This window comes from Corythoichthys intestinalis, chromosome 16 (assembly GCF_030265065.1).
Source record: "Corythoichthys intestinalis isolate RoL2023-P3 chromosome 16, ASM3026506v1, whole genome shotgun sequence".
Taxonomy (NCBI): Eukaryota; Metazoa; Chordata; class Actinopteri; order Syngnathiformes; family Syngnathidae; genus Corythoichthys; species Corythoichthys intestinalis.
The window spans coordinates 41,887,339-41,904,916 of NC_080410.1; the positions used below are offsets into that span (position 1 = coordinate 41,887,339).

Consider the following 17,578-nt stretch of genomic DNA (forward strand, 5'->3'; position numbering starts at 1 on the left):
CCTTTGTTGGCAATAACCGAGGCCAAATTTTATGTAACTCTTCACAAGCTTTTCACACACTGTTGCTGGTATTTTGGCCCATTCCTCCATGCAGATCTCCTCTAGAGCAGTGATGTTTTGGGGCTGTCGTTGGGCAACACGTACTCCCTTCACATATTTTCAATGGGGTTGAGATCTGGAGACTGGCTAGGCCACTCCAGGACCTTGAAATGCTTCTTACGAAGCCACTCCTTTGTTGCCCTGGCTGTGTGTTTGGGATCATTGTCATGCTGAAAGACCCAGCCACGTCTCATCTTCAATGCCCTTGCTGATGGAAGGAGATTTTCACTCAAAATCTCTCTATACATGGCGCCATTCATTCTTTCCTTTACACAGATCAGTCGTCCTGGTCCCTTTGCAGTAAAACAGCCCCAAAGCATGATGTTTCCACCCCCATGCTTCACAGTGGGTGTGGTGTTCTTCGGATGCAATTCAGTATTCTTTCTCCTCCAAACACGAGAGCCTGCGTTTCTACCCAAAAGTTCTATTTTGGTTTCATCTGACCATAACACATTCTTCCAGTCCTCTTCTGGATCATCCAAATGCTCACTAGTGAACCGCAGACGTGCCTGGACGTGTACTTTCTTCAGCAGGGGGACACGTCTGGCAGTGCAGGATTTGAGTACCTGGCGGTTTGGCCTGGCGGCACATTGTGTTACTGATAGTAGACTTTGTTACTGTGGTCCAAACTCTCTGTAGGTCATTCACTAGGTCCCCCTGTGTGGTTCTGGGATTTTTGTTCCCTGTTCTTGTTATCATTTTGACGCCACGGGGTGAGATCTTGCATGGAGCCCCAGATTGAGGGAGATTATCAGTGGTCTTGTGTGTCTTCCAGTTTCTAATAATTGCTCCCACAGTTGATTTCTTTACACCAAGCGTTTTACCTATTGCAGATTCAGTCTTCCCAGCCCGGTGCAGGTCTACAATTTTGTCTCTGGTTTCCTTCGACAGATCTTTGGTCTTTGCCATAGTTGAGTTTGGAGTGTGACTGATTGAGGTTGTGGCCGGGTGTCTATTATACCGATAATGAATTAAAACAGGTGCCATTAATACAGGTAACGAGTGGAGCTTCGTTAGACCTCGTTAGACCTTGTTAGAAGAAGTTAGACCTCTTTGACAGCCAGAAATCTTGCTTGTTTGTAGGTGACCAAATACTTATTTTCCACTCTAATTTGGAAATAAATTCTTTAAAAATCAAACAATGTGATTTTCTGGGTTTTTTTCCACATTCTGTCTCATATAGTTGAGGTTTACCCATGTTGACAATTACAGGCCTCTCTAATCTTTTAAAGTCTGAGAACTTGAACAATTGGTGGTTGACTAAATACGTATTTGCCCTACTGTATGTAGAGGTACCACTCTATTACTCTTGTGGTGAAGGACAATGCAGGCTAACATTTAATTCCATGTATAGGTTAAGTAGTATACCCCCACCCCAAAAAAAAAAAAAAAAAAAAACACAACCACTGTAAATTTCCTTTATATGAAGCAAGGGGGAATTCACCCATTTTGAAAAATAATAATTTTACCCTTTTTCATTTTTCAGAGGAAACACATCAGCATATTTGTGCGAAATATAGCCCTGACCCTGATCTTAATAATGTCCTGTCTCCCTACCAATGTTGAGACCAAAGCTACGCCCTTGACAAAATGTCTCCTATGTGTCTCCTGCACAGTGAGGGACCCGTCCGGGAGCAAGAAGATCCCCAGCGACAAAATCTTCACCGCCATCGCCTCCATGTTCCCTTACAAGGGCACCACGGAGGAGCTGAAGGAAAAGTAAGAGGAGCAAAAAAACAAGCATCTCAGTGACACAATGCTGAAAGGGGCCGTTGCTTAGTGTTGGCCGTGAAGAGGCAAGCATTCGGGGAGGGACGTCATAACGGTGCCCCCCACTTACTCACACTTGGCTCCCCTAAAGAGCATTTGTAGCAGCGTGAAAGTACTTGACTTCTAAAATGGACTCGAAATGTTCCTTCTCCTCTCACTTATTTTTCCCCGCTAGGTACAAGGACCTCCTAGAACCGGGAAGTCCAGTTAAGCTGCCCCCCCTCTGCACTCCAAACCTGGACGGACCATTTGCCAAGTCGGTTCAGCGTGAACAGTCGCTGCACTCCTTTCACACGCTCTTCTGCAGAAGATGCTTCAAATATGACTGCTTCCTTCATCGTACGTTCGCCGTGCATATTTCTATTTCCTCAACTCTATTTCACAGAAAAATCTGTTTCCGTCAAGCTTTTCACGCGACACCCAACGTGTACAAAAGGAAGAGCAAGGAGATCCGAATGGAGACCGACCCTTGCGGCGGCGACTGCTTCCTGCTACAGGTAGGGGGCGTCGGTTGGCTGATTTTTCCCTGCCGATTCGCCGCTAAGTCTTTCTCCTTTCGGGTAAAGAAAGGGGCGAAAGAATTTGTGGATCAGAACATGCTGCGCTCGCAGAGGTTTCGGAAGCGGCGCCGGCAGCAACAGCAGCAACAGCGTCCCGTCAGCGCCAGTTGCGCCGGACCGTCCGGGTCCGCCGAGGAGAGTAAAGATGGAGAAAGCGACCATGAAACCACGTCCTCCTCAGGTACAGAATGTTGTAATGACCACGATTCTTTGAAAAAGAACTAACGATTATTTTTTATAATAGATTAATCAGACGATTAATTAAATGATTAATCAAATAATCGGATAAATGTCACTTTTTTTCAATTACAGTCATATGAAAAAATTTGGACACCCTATGGAAGCCTGTGTTTTAGTCACATGGATATTTAATATCAATTTTAATCATCTTGAGAGATTCAAGTAATAGAACTAAACAATTAAAACTGAAAAAAAGATATTTTATAACTTTCTGTAAAATGAAATTGTTGGGTCTAAAACACCTTCTTCAATTTAGCTGTTGACCCAGAGCGAGGTGACAAAGGCAGGACACAAGGAGGCAGGAGTCAGAGAGTAGACTTTTACCAAGCTGCAGTTTGGGGAGAGGTCTGAGATCAGGCAACGTGACTAAGAGCGTCTCATCGAAGTCTCTCTCAGAGCTCCCCGCACTGCTGACTTTTATTGAGGGCATGTTGCTGGGCAGAATATAGTTACAACACTGTTGTCCAACATGGCAGTTTCGATCGGGCAAGTTCCTTATTCTAGTCATTGATTAAATTAACAGTCACACTCATTGATTAAATTAACAGTCACACTCTTGAGCGAGCAAGATAACTTTGTTTTGAACACACATTTGCACTCGAAGTAGCTTGGTGGAAAAGTACTGAGACGTTGTGTGATGAATCAACATATGTGTGTGTATCTACTGTATTTATCAGCAGAATTTGAGCAATTGCCAGTAATAAAAATGTAAGCACATGATTATGGGCTAAAACTGTATTCTTTATAAAAGCTTGGGAGAGCGCGTATAATAGCTGTGGGAGAGCAAACTTGTATAACCCGCAGAGTATAATGGTCATACAATCAAGCATATCTTACAGAAATCTTAAATAAATGCAATTTCTGTTGAGGAATAAATTACGACTCCACCACATTCAATCCCACTTAAAATGGCTAAAATCACACACAAGTGTATCACATTAGGTGCACATGATTAGAACATCATTACCCAGTGTTTTGAAAGAGGCCTAATTTAAACCTCACATTTAGTTTGGTGTGCCCCTGAATGTTTATGTGAGAGAAAACACCATGGTGAGACCAAAGGAGGTGTCTGAGGCCTTCAGAAATAAAGATTGTGTAGACGCTTATGAGTCTGGAAAGGGATTTTAAAAGATCTCAAAATAATATAAAATCAGCCATTCCACTGTCCGGAAAATAGTCTACAAGTGGAGGACATTCAAAACAACTGCCGACATGCTCAGGTCTGGCCGTCCAAGCAAGTTCACCCCGGGAGCAGACCGCAAGATGCTAAAAGAAGTCTCCAAAAACCCTAAAATGTCATCACGGGACAACTCAGTGCATTTAGGCATGTAGACATGGTTTAAGACAATCTCCTGCAGTTCAAACCGAGCATCAGTATGGGGAAGAAAGGTGATTTGAGTGACTCTGAACGTGGCATGGTTGTTGGTGCCAGAACGGCTGGTCTGAGTATTTCAGAAACTGCTGATCTACTGGGATTTTCACGCACAACCATCTCTAGGGTTTACTACGGAGCCCCCCGGGTGCCAGGGTAGAAAAAATACAAAAAAATCATAGCTAATCTGTACCCACAGTTTAGCAATCTGTACCCACAGATTACTAAACTGTACCCACAGTTGACTAATCTGTACCCACAGTTGACTAAACTGTACCCACAGTTTAGCAATCTGTACCCACAGTTTACTAAACTGTACCCACAGTTTACTAATCTGTACCCACAGATTACTAATCTGTACCCACAGTTTAGCAATGACCCGGAAACTGTAGTCACCAATGTTTGGCGGGGACTCCAAACACCGAGGGACCGAACGAGCAAGCACCTGCACCTTATCCTGGCACCCGGGGGGCTCCGTAGTTTACAGAGAATGGTCTGCAAAAGAAAAAATATCCAGTGAGCGGCAGTTCTGTGGCCGGAAATGCCTTGTTGATGCCAGAGGTCAGAGGAGAAGGGCCAGACTGGTTCGAGCTGATAGAAAGGCAACAGTGACTCAAATAACCACCCGTTACAACCAAGGTAGGCAGAAGAGCATCTCTGAATGCGCAGTACGTCGAACTTTGAGGCAGATGGGCTACAGCAGCAGAAGACCACGCCGGGTGCCACTCCTTTCAGCTAAGAACAGGAAACTGAGGCTACAGTTTGCACAAGCTCATCGAAATTGGACAAAAGAAGATGGGAAAAACGTTGCCTGGTCTGATGAGTCTCGATTTCTGCTGCGACATTCAGATGGTAGGGTCAGAATTTGGCGTCAACAACATGAAAACATGGATCCATCCTGCCTTGTATCAACGTTTCAGGCTGGCGGTGGTGGTGTCATGGTGTGGGGAATATTTTCTTGGCACTCTTTGGGCCCCTTGGTACCAATTGAGCATCGTTGGAACGCCACAGCCTACCTGAGTATTGTTGCTGACCATGTCCATCCCTTTATGACCGCAATGTACCCAACTTCTGATGGCTACCTTCAGCAGGATAATGCGCCATGTCATAAAGCTGGTTTCTTGAACATGACAATGAGTTCACTGTACTCAAATGGCCTCCACAGTCACCAGATCTCAATCCAATAGAGCATCTGAAACAAATGATTATAGCAATATACGGTATTTGAGAGGAAAAAGCATGTTATTTTGCCTCATTCAAATCTTAATATTTGAACATTTAAATATGTAAACTACAGTGCAATCACCATCGTAAATGAATGGCTTCTGGTTTTTGAAATGTAAATAAACCAAATCTATTTTGATAAAACAACAAAATTGCAATAACTGCTTCAAAGTGAGGTCTAACTGTAACTGTAGTCTTGAAACAAATCTGAATAAGGGAAAGCATTGCAATAAAATAATGCAAACTGGTTAAACTTGAGAGGAGCTGAGATCTGTCATGACAGAACAGCGCTTTAATGATATCTGGCGCCATCTAGTGTCGTGAATGGGTATAATGTCTAGACTGCGAATATAAGACGACTCCCACTTTTTAAGTCTTATTTCAGTGCAAAAAACACTGTCTTATATTCGGGCCAATACGGTATGTTGTAAGTTAATTTTGTTCCTAAAACTGTGTTTCGGGGTCATTAACATGTTTTGCCCCCCCCTCCCACAAAAGTCAAACTTTTTTTAGGTCATATCTTGTGTCCTTCTTGTCCACAAAAGACTGTTTGCCAGGTGCGCACGCAGTTATTTTAATCACCGTATGACTCGGCGTACAACTCTGAAAGGAGCATCATTTACCATAAGCTTCCCCCAAAAGTGCCCCCCTTTCTCCTGCAGCTCTTTTAGAAGAGTGACACTTGGCAGCGGATAACAGACTCCGAGTCAGATCGTCCTCCGCGCACTTGCCAAGCAAAATCAAGACTTTGGCATTCCTCAGCGCCAGCACAAACACTTCCTTCCACTCGCCCGCTTTATTCCTATTGACATCTTCATGCGGAGAACAGCGGGAGGCAAATAAGTCAACCCCCCCCCGCTTCCTTTCCGATCATCAACCTCTCACCGGAGGCCTCTTGTTCTGGAAGTCACGTGCGGCCCGGCAGACGCTCTCGCATATTTCGGGCGAAAGTGTGGAAAACACAGATTGTTGAGCAGATTAATAAAGATACTCGGCGATGAGAGCGTGCTGTTCTGGCAATGCTGCGTTCAGCCAGTTACCAAGCAACATGGAGTGTGCATTCGTGGGAGTTCAAAAGCTGGTCCAAAACGCGGAAATAATGTCACATTTGAAATATGTTTGGAGTCATCAACCCATTTTTATGCTTGTTATCACAAGAAGCTGTTTGGAAAATAGCTGTTACTAGGCAGAATTCATGGAGGGTAGTCATAATAGCCAAATAGAATGGCAATTTTTTTAGCTCATTAGCAGCAATTGACAGCTATTGAGGTCCAAATCTATTTGAACTAGAAAGGCTGAACTAATGATCAAAGGAGCATTAATAGGACTACTTGCGCTTTTAAGTACTAAGTAGAGCAGGGCGGTTTACGAAAATTTACAGTTACCGAGATGGTTCACGATGACCGACGTAATTTTGACCATATCAGTAAATTTGTTTTTGTGTTGTTCGGCTATGCTCATTTCCCTTTAAGAAAGCAGCCAGTATGCCTACGTGTGAATTAGAGCCAGGCGGTTTACCAAAAATTTACCGTTACTGAAATGGTTCACGATGACCGACGTAATTTTAAATCCGCTGTTTTAATGAAACGAAAAAATAAGTCTTTTTAGCCCAGTTTGAGTTGTTCGGCTATGCTCATTCCCCTTTATGTCCAGCCAGTGTCCTTACGTGTGACATCACGTGACTATCAAGAAATCAAACATGCTATCACCCGGTACGCGAACGATAGCGGCTAACGCTATAAGTGAACGTGATGGAGTCGGATAATAGTGAAACTGCTACCGGTAGCCAGGCCACAGGCATTTCGAGTATAGCTTTAGTTGACGCTCATAGTGTTGTGTTGGTCAGGGGTGAAAGTGGCTAGAATTTCTTGCCGGAACTCCCCGACGTGAAGGTCGCCACGGAGCCAGAAATTTTATTTGTTTATTTCTTTTTTTGTGTGTGTGTGTGTGTGTGTGGCGGGGGGGGGGGGGGGTTCAACCCTCTTAAGCTACTGAAATGCAAAGAAAGCTGTTTTAGCACCATTATTTCTATAACACATACAAAAACTGTTTTTCATTCAAAATTGTATTTTTTTCAATGATTTGCAAAATAAACGTTAACAAAAACAGCAATAACCCCAACCTACATCTCCTAATTTTTATTTTCCCTCATTTCTTCACATACAAAATGCCAAATTTTAACTACTTAAGAATATAGGATATATATTAGGGCTGTCAAAATTATCGCGTTAACGCGCGGTAATTAATTTTTTTAATTAATCACGTTAAAATATTTGACGCAATTAACGCAAATGTCCCGCTCAGAAAGTATTCTGCCTTTTGGTAAGTTTTACAGCAAGGCTTTTTGTGCTGTCCAACAGCGAACTCTTGTGGTCGCTTTGCGACATGGTTTATTGTTTTCTTGCCAGTTCATTATGGCTGCACGATGTCTCGGGCTGATAATGTTGTGCTTATATGATCCTTGGACAAGATTTGTCCGTAAGTATGGTTGTTGTAAAGAACCCTGTACATATTATGTTAGTAAGCGAAATGTTATATTTTTTGTATGAGACGCTTTTTGTTTATGTTTAGTGAACCTGTATAGCGTGCTAAGCTAACGTTGTTGCTAATGCAATGCTTGTGTACTTTTATTTTGTAGTTTTACGACGGTCTAAAGAGGACAATGGTTTGAGGCCATTTTATTAATAAATCAGATGAAAAAGGAAGAAGTCTAATTATTAAGGCGTCTTTCACTAGCTGTCTAGCTTTGGAAAAAGTAGACGCTTCGGAGTGAGGACAGCGTAGACAGATTTAAATGACAGTAGAGTGAAATGCCCACTACAGTCCTTATGTACCGTATGTTGAATGTATATATCCATCTTGTGTCTTATCTTTCCATTCCAGCAATTGGATTGGGCATAGACTGCATCTAACAATCAGTATGCTGCGTTATTGTGTATCTTTGTGTGTGTGTGTGTGTGTGTGTGTGTGTGTGTGTGATTTCTCTGATGGCCTTTATGATGGTACAGCATTGAGCATAAATTATAATCCAACAGTGTAGCCTATAATATGACCGTTCAAGGGCCACAGCTATTTTTCTGTATGTGCTTGCTTTATTCTGTGTCATTACTCTATATATACTATACTATATTCTATAGTAGTGAAAACCAAAATGAATTGGTAACTAGCGTTAATGAGGAATTAAGTAAATTAAAGAGGTGGATGGATATAAATAAATTATCACTTAACTTAAATAAGACAAAGGTAATGATATTTAGTAACCTAAAATATAACGCAGAACTACAAATAAAGATTGATGGGGTCCCAATCGGGAATGTAAATGAATTCAAATTTCTAGGAGTTATTGTAGATAGTAAATTATCATGGAAACCCCACATCAGACACATCAAAACCAAGATCTCCAAAAGCCTGTCACTAATAAACAAAGTGAAATCATACCTTGATGACAGTGCACTCCGCACTTTGTACTGTTCTCTAGTGCTCCCATATTTCACATATTGTATTGAAGTGTGGGGAAACACTTACAAATCTACCATCAATTCATTAGTCACGTTGCAGAAACGTGCGGTACGAATCATACATAAGGTTGGATTTCTCGATCACACCCACCGTTTATTTGCTCTCTCAAAACTATTAAAAATCAAAGATCTTGTAAACTATCATACAGCTATAATCCTATTTAAAGCAAAAAATGAATTACTGCCCCAAAATTTACAAAACCTATTTAAGGTTCGTGAGAATATCCATAGTCTGCGAGGCTCTGGAGATTTTATGTTGCCAAGATTTCGAACCACTTGCAAACGTTTTCGTGTGTCTGTATGTGGAGTGAAACTCTGGAACAATTTAGACAATCATTTCAAGCAGTGTCAGAATATGCAAAAATTTAAATCGCTGTATAAAAATATGGTCTGGTCACAATATAATGACATTTGCTGACAATGTGTGTTGCTGTTTATGTCAGTTGGTGTAAATATTGAAATTTTTGGGAATGAGCCAACATTAGTTGGTTGTCTGTTTGGTTTAGTTGTTTTTGTCTGTTTTTCCTATTTTCTTCTTTTCATTGTGTGGACAAGAGTATCCCACAAGTAAGGATGCTGGACAATGAGATCAGGGGTGGGACAAAATAAGTTTTTTTCTTCTTCCCACTCCCTTTCGAGTACAATTATTTTTGTTGAATTATATTGTATGTTTTTTGTTTCTTTTGTGTGTGCATGCTCGAAATAAAAAGTTTCATCATCATCATCATCATCATTACTGCCATCATAAAATCTTAAAGGTTTCATGGGCATTATGGCAAGAGCAGTATAGCTTTGTGTGTGTGTGGGGGGGGGGGGGGGTGCATGTGTGCATGTGTGTATTTCAGAAAATGCTCTGGGAAAAAAAAACTAAAACCTTGACGTAAACACTTGTGTCACAGCAGCCATTAACAATAAATTGTCTGATACTCGATCCTCTCTTTGAAATGTACTGTTCAAGCCCCTCTTGCTGTAAGTCATTTGTGTTACAATGACATTTTGCACAGTGGCCATATTAATATTTATAATGTTGTACATTGTTCAAGTCATACAAGCTGTTATAAATGTTCACACTTGAATGCTTATTGTTTCCAAGATATTTTTATATACTTAATGTTGACACTGCAAGTACAATTGTTAATTAAACATGTAATATTGAAAGCTGATATCGCCCAAACATAGCACTAAGACATACAGTAAAAAAAAAAAAAAAAAAATGCGAAAATGACTCACAGCATTGTTGCTTTCTTGTGTGTCATACAGAGGGGAATTCACGCTGTCAGACTCCCACCAAGCTGCGACTGGTCGAAGACGAAGCCGAGCAGTCTGTGTGCTGCGCGACGGAGTGGAGCGGTGCGGAAGAGTCGCTCTTCAGGGTGCTGCACGGCACCTACTTCAACAACTTTTGCTCAATCGCACGCCTCATCGGCACCAAGAACTGCAAAGAGGTGAAAAGTTGTCACTGACTTCTTTTTCTTACATGTTATGGTCCCCCATGTGAGGAGTCGAGGTTATGAATTATGTGTAATGAAGTAATTTGTGTAATAAGAATGCCTGGTCATGTGGCACAAGATGGCAAGCTCCATTAGTCTCCACCTGGAAATATCGCTGTACAAATACTAAAATCATGACTTAACCTCTTCGTTAGGGCAGGTAAGTGATGGTTTAGATTTGAGAAGTGCAAAAGTTTTGAACTCACTTTTTTTTTAAGTGCAAAAAGTTTTGAACAACACAAATGTCAAAATGTGGCCCAAACTCAAAACAACATTACTTCAATCAAAAAAAAACAAAAAAAAAATCAAAAGAAAAAGAAAAAGTTTTCAAATGCCTTTTTTGTCTCAAATTTTTGCATTCAAACACATTTTTCTTTTGATTGAAGTGACTTTTTTTCGATTGAAAATATATATTTTGACTGAAGCAACTATTTTTTGCTGGAAGCACCTTTTTTTTTTAACCTGTCCTGTTTAGCTGCTTGAGACGGAGAATGGAGATCTGAGTGTCCGATTGATCTGAACAGTTTTAATGTATCACCTGAGAATATGACATACATCCGTTGTGATCATTCAACGTACCTCGTTTATTAAGAGAAAGCAGCGAACTGGAAGGGGTTATGGAGAAAGAGATGTACGGAGGGAGAGAGAGAGAGAAAACACAAACAACAGGAAGAAATACATTAAACGCCTAACAATGAATTTGTTGGTGCTATCGTTAGCTAGTTGTAGTTCCGGTTGACACCATGTGGGGGGCCTGATAACCAAGGAAAGAGTTGGGGGGCGGGGGTCTGAGAGATAAGTGATGGGGAAGGGTGAAGTGTACATCAGCTGTGTAGTCTAGAACCCAGTATTGTGAATATGAATATGTTGGCATCCTATTCTATGCTGTCTCATCACTAATTCTGACACCAACGTTTTCGATTTGAGTGTCTAATTTCACCTAGTCATGCGTGCGTCCCATCCATCTAACGTGATAGTCCCGCAGACGAGTGGAGATGCTACGTGGATGCCGCCCCAGGGCCATGGCCCTTCCCCAGCCAATCTGCGGGGGGGTCCAGGGTGGTTCCCCCGGGCCACCCCCGTCCCCATCGACCCAGCCTTCAGGGATGGGATAAAGGGGACTCACCACGCCCATCCGCGCCTGCCCTCCCGGCCCACGAACCAAAGCCCCCAACTGGCACAGCACATTGCGGGACCCCCAACGGCCCACCAAGCCAAGGGCAGAGCAGGCGACACCCGGCCAACCAATCGGCTTTCAGCCGGCGACTCGTACCGGACACAGGGCGGATACCCGGGCAGAGAAGAGTGGGGAAGGCGGAAGCAGGAGAGTGGTGAGAAGCCGCCGCGGGGCATCGCGAGACCGGAGCCATGATCCCCCCCTGCTCCTGCAGCCGACAGCCCAGGCAGAGACGAAGCCACGCCGCGGGACTCTTGCCATAGAGAAAAAGTGTGGGACCCACCTACCACTCTGTTACTCTGGTTGCCAGGTCCCCGACTGGCAGCCATTACCCAGCACCGTGATGGGATTGTATGGAGAGGGTGGTGCAGTGTATGCATTAAAATAGAAGAGCCCGGCTTCGGGCAGTGGCACAGCTGCATGGAAATTCTACCCAGCCGCCCATCCCACCGCCCTTCCCTGGAGCTCCTCCCGTGGAATATGATTTACAGTGGCGCAAATAAGTATTTAGTCAACCACTAATTGTGCAAGTTTTCCCACTTGAAAATATTAGAGAGGCCTGTAATTGTCAACATGAGTAAACCTCAACCGTGAGAGACAAAATGTGGAAAAAAAACAGAAAATCACATTGTTTGATGTTTAAAGAATTTATTTGCAAATCATGGTGGAAAATAAGTATTTGGTCAATACCAAAAGTTCATCTCAATACTTTTTTATGTACCCTTTGTTGGCATTAACGGAGTCCAAACGTGTTCTGTAACTCTTCACAAGCTTTTCACACACTGTTGCTGGTATTTTGGCCGGTTCCTCCATGCAGATCTCCTCTAGAGCAGTGGCGTTTTGGGGCTGTCGTTGGGCAACACGGACTTTCAACTCCCTCCACAGATTTTCTATGGGGTTATGATCTGTAGACTGGCTAGGCCACTCCAGGACCTTGAAATGCTTCTTACGAAGCCACTCCTTTGTTGCCCTGGCTGTGTGTTTGGGATCATTGTCATGCTGAAAGACCCAGCCACGTCTCATCTTCAATGCCCTTGCTGATGGAAGGAGATGTTCACTCAAAATCTCTCGATATATGGCCCCATTCATTCTTTCCTTTACACAGATCAGTCGTCCTGGTCCCTTTGCAGAAAAACAGCCCCAAAGCATGATGTTTCCACCCCCATGCTTCACAGTGGGTATGGTGCAATTCTTTTTCCTCCAAACACGAGAACCTGTGTTTCCGCCAAAAAGTTCTATTTTGGTTTCATCTGACCATAACATATTCTCCCAGTCCTCTTCTGGATCATCCAAATGCTCTCTAGTGAAACGCATACCGGCCTGGACGAGTACTTTCTTCAGCAGGGGGACACGTCTGGGAGTGCAGGATTTGAGTCCCTGGCAGCGCATTGTGTTACTGATAGTAGCCTTTGTTACTGTGTTCCCAGCGCTCTGTAGGTCATTCACTAGGTCCCCCTGTGTGGTTCTGGGATTTTTTCTCACCGTTCTTGTTATCATTTTGACGCCACGGGGTGAGGAGGGAGTTAAAAAGTCCGTGTTGCCCAACGACAGCCCCAAAACATCACTGCCCTAGAGGAGATCTGCATGGAGGAATGGGCCAAAATACCAGCAACAGTGTATGAAAAGCTTGTGAAGAGTTACAGAAAACGTTTGGCCTCCGTTATTGCCAACAAAGGGTACATAAGAAAGTTTTGGGATGAACTTTTGGTATTGACCAAATACTTATTTTCCACCATGATTTACAAATAAATTATTTGAGAATCAAAGATTGTGATTTTCAGTTGGTTTTTTTTCCACGTTCTGTCTCTCATGGTTGAGGTTTACCCATATTGACAATTACAGGCCTCTCTAATATTTTCAAGTGGGAGAACTTGCACAATTAGTGGTTGACTAAATACTTATTTGCCCCACTGTATGTGGTGCCTTAAAAGAGGTGCGGGAATGGCAGGGCCTGCCGTGGGGAGGCAGCCGTGATGTCACCCGCCCCCAAAAGGTCCCATCCATCCCAGAACCTCTGTGTGTGATGCATTCAAATCAAGGGGGAGCCAGCCTGGGACTGTATGGCCCCGTCCTGACTCTCCCCGGAGGCACCATTGAAGCACCATTTTGACTGAATCTTAAAGACACAAATCTACCTCCATATAGGGTGCACCCCTACTTTTCAAGCGTGGGTATTTCAACAAAGATTTTAATTAGGACTGCTTTTGCAGTAGCCATAACTCTATTAATCGTGCGAAGCTGTTAGTCAGCTCCAAGTGGAGATGTGACTTAGCTGTGGTTAGACAATGGAAAGTTTAAAAAGCACAGTGGAGAACATTTCTCTCGATAGGAGGCCAAACACAAGCTGAAAAGCGGATTTCCTGGATGTTGCATAATGGCTGCCAATGCACTGATTGCACAATATAATTTACACGCACAGCGTTTGCATATTTGGTGTCCGGTTTGATGTCTCCCAGGTGTACGCATTTGCGGTGAAGGAAGCCCTCATTCATCGCGTCCCTCTGGAGGACGGAGGCATCTCTCCGCAGAAAAAGAAAAGGAAGCACAGGCAAGCTCTTCATTATTATGGGATGCAACATATCCATAGAAAACAGGCGGAATTTTACAATTATTAAATTGCTTATCTTTTTGTGGTGAGGCAGGTTATGGGCAAAGATTCAGCTAAAGAAAGGTAGGTTTTTCTCGCATCACACTCCATTCCGAGTGCTTTTCTGAAAGTGTTTGCGCTCTGTTATTTTCAGATAACTCGTCCAATCAAGTGTACAACTACCAGCCATGTGATCACCCGGACCACCCGTGTGACAGCACCTGCCCGTGCGTGATCACGCAGAATTTCTGCGAGAAGTTCTGCCAGTGTGAGCACGAGTGTGAGTTTTGTTTTTATATTCTTCACGGCGATAGACGTCAAATCAGGGGTGAAAGTGGCTAGAATTTCTTGCCAGAACTCCCTGACATAAAGTAGGGGTGTGCCATCTTAGGCACCCCACGATTCGATTTGATTACGATTCAGGGTGCTACGATTCGGTTTTTGAACGATGATCACGGTATTGACGATGATCGCAGTTATCGCGATTATCACGATTATTGAGGCATTGTACATTACTGATTAATAAACTATCCAAACACATTTATGTCCATTATTTATTTAAAATATCCTTATGATTCAACAGGAACGATGGAAACATGCCCATACAACAAAAAGCTGCCCTTAAGCTGCTTTTTATTTTATTTTTATACAAGAAAGTGCAAAAACATTAACCATTTTAAAGGGAGTATTTATTTCTATCAACAATACAATAAAATTTACACTGGTGGAATGAATTCCACATTTTCTGGACACAAACAAAGTGTCTTTATAAATGAGACTCCTTTTAACCAATATAGCCTACTTTGTTTTCACAGTGTTACCTCCCTTGTGTAACTCTTGGAGTGACAGGTGGAAATCACAACTGCTCTTGATCACTTTTAACTTGTGGCGTTTATTGCCGAGCACATAAAAAAAAACACCGGCACACACACATTCATTACAGCGCGCGCACCTTCTTCTCTCCCTGCCCGCCCAAGCGCACACACGCCTGTCGGCTCCCAGGCAGCACTTGCAACAACAGATTTCTGTACTATTTCGCATGTTTGTAGTGTTACCGCTGTACTTAATCATGGTTTTACACGTTGTGCATATGAAATACACGTTAGCGAATTAGCTAATTAGTAAAGATGTCCCGATCGATCGGGATGCCGACTCATCCAGAGTCTTTAGTTTTGGCTTAAAGTAGGACTATCAAATTTATCGCATTAACGGCGGTAATTAATTTTTTTTTAATTAATCACGTTTAACGCAATTAACGCATGCGCTGCACGACGCACTCACGCATTGTCGCGTTCAATCTATAAAGGCGCCGTTTTACCCGTATATAGAGCTAAAAGGCAGCGTAAAATGAGTAGAGGGAATTTAGGCAGTCTTTGGAGCCTTTTTTTAATTGGCTAAAGCCTTACAATCCTTCTCTCAACAATTAGAAATATCTTGAGAAGCAATGTGGGGAAGAAAGGTAATAACTGATCTTTTTCTTAACACCCTATGTTATTTCCCAACGCAGAGAAGATATATCAAGTGGTAGCACTACGCACAGTCATGGTTGCACTTCCCATCATGCATTTGGGCAGAACAGTTAAATGGCTACAATATCAATTATTGAAAGCTCAACTAATACACTAGATGGCAATATTTAGTCACAATATACAAAGTCACATTTATCCTTTAAGAATTACAATTCTTTCTATCCGTGGATCCCTCTCACAGAAAGAATGTTAATAATGTAAATGCCATCTTGAGGATTTATTGTCATAATAAACAAATACAGTACTTATGTACTGTATGTTGAATGTATATATTCGTCCGAGTTTTATTCATTTTTTTCTTAATGCATTGCCAAAATGTATATGATCGGGAAAAATTATCGGGAATGATTGGAATTGAATCGGGAGCAAAAAAATTTTTTTTAAAAAGCAATCGGATCGGGAAATATCGGGATCGGCAGATACTCAAACTAAAATGATCGGGATCCGATCGGGAGCAAAAAAAAAACATTATCGGAATAATCCTACTAATTAGCTTAGCGCTCGGCACTAACTAATAACATCTCAAAAGCAAAACAACAATAAAGACTGAACAGTACAAGAGGGTTCGTGTACTCACCTCTTATAGATGCACACAGGTCTTAGCAACACACTCAGGACATTTTTCAATTGAAGTGCCTTAAAACTATTGTTGGACATCTGAAAGACGGGGAGCATCGAACTATCTCTCTTCCCCTCTCGCTCTAAAAAATAACCACCAGGTTGCGCTTGTGGTCATTCGTGTCTCATCTACAAATTCATTTTCCAGTCTTTTAAAAAGGAGTAAATCTCTCTCCCAGTAACTGGGAGCATCAGTCATAACGTTGTGCGTGCGTCCGTTAACGGTGTCCTGGCGGCAGACGTGTCTTGAATTTCGTTCCGCTACGAGCGGCTGTCATAAAGTTTTGAGTGAAAATCATCGTTTTTGAATCTTTATGAATCGTAATCGAATCGTCACGTGTCGAATCGCGATGCATGTAATAATCGATTTTTTGGGAACTCCTCTAACATAAAGGTTGCCACAAAGCGAGAATTTTTTTTTTTTTTGTTTAGACATCCTAAAACCACTAAAATGCAGATAAAACTGTTTTTGGCACATTTATTCCTATAACAAATACAAACAAAAACACTGATTTTCATTCAAAAATTTTTTTTTTTAATGATTTGCAAAATAAAAGTTAACACCGGTAAACCCAACCTTCATCTCCTAATCCCCCCCCCATTTCCTAAATGCAAAAACTTAATTTCTCGCCGGAATGCAATGATTTTATTTGTATTTCTTTCGCTCAATGTGGTTACATAATAGGTTATAGTACAGTATAATGAGAACAGATCATATAGATAACTTTGTGCTGGGGAAAAGAATACAATTGTTAAAAAATCAAATATCTTCAGCAGTTACTCACAATGTTACTCAGTACTTGGGTATTCTTTTTACTCTTTTTTATACTTGTACTTGAGTACATTTTTGGGTTGACTACTTTTACTCTTACTTTAGTAATATTATTTTGAAGTAACGCTACTCATACTTCAGTAAAAATTTTGGCTACTCTATCCACCTCTGGTTACTTTAGGTAAAATGTGTGCAACTCACGACACTTGGGCCAAATCAGGCCCAGCGCCATCCACCAAATTATGTCACTTTTAATTGAATGAAAAAGATGGAGTCAGTGACATAATTTACCGGATGACACTTAAAGCGGAAGTTCAGGGTTTTTGACATTAGGCTTAATCTTCGAGTTAGCAGGGATTTAGTTAGTTGGTGGAGTTGATTTCAACAAATTCCGTTTCATTTCCAATTTATTTGTTAGTTTCAGGGCTCCAGAGTGGCTAAGCTAGCGTGAGTCAATGGCACCATTATAGCATGCCAATAAAAAAATGATACAGATCTCAATCAATCAATCAATCAATCAATTTTATTTATATAGCCCTTTACAAAACCCGAAAGGTCCCCAAAGTGCTTCACAACAAAGACAAACATGGCTCATAGTAAATAAAAGGCAGGAAAGTATTAT

The 17,578-nt window shown here is 42.0% G+C and overlaps 1 protein-coding gene across 2 annotated transcripts in view; it reads left to right on the forward strand.

Moving 5' to 3' along the window:
- The window catches only part of ezh1 (enhancer of zeste 1 polycomb repressive complex 2 subunit), a 43,984-nt gene that overhangs the window by 13,117 nt on the left and 13,289 nt on the right, over window positions 1-17,578 (forward strand). The window contains exons 7-14 of one of the 2 annotated variants that reach the window (XM_057816970.1): window positions 1,716-1,818; window positions 2,045-2,208; window positions 2,275-2,366; window positions 2,436-2,610; window positions 10,044-10,228; window positions 13,907-13,998; window positions 14,093-14,121; window positions 14,192-14,317. In XM_057816970.1, the coding sequence (XP_057672953.1) occupies window positions 1,716-1,818; window positions 2,045-2,208; window positions 2,275-2,366; window positions 2,436-2,610; window positions 10,044-10,228; window positions 13,907-13,998; window positions 14,093-14,121; window positions 14,192-14,317 (966 nt within the window). The remainder of the gene's footprint in view (window positions 1-1,715; window positions 1,819-2,044; window positions 2,209-2,274; window positions 2,367-2,435; window positions 2,611-10,043; window positions 10,229-13,906; window positions 13,999-14,092; window positions 14,122-14,191; window positions 14,318-17,578) is intronic. The other variant, XM_057816971.1, reaches the window with a different exon arrangement.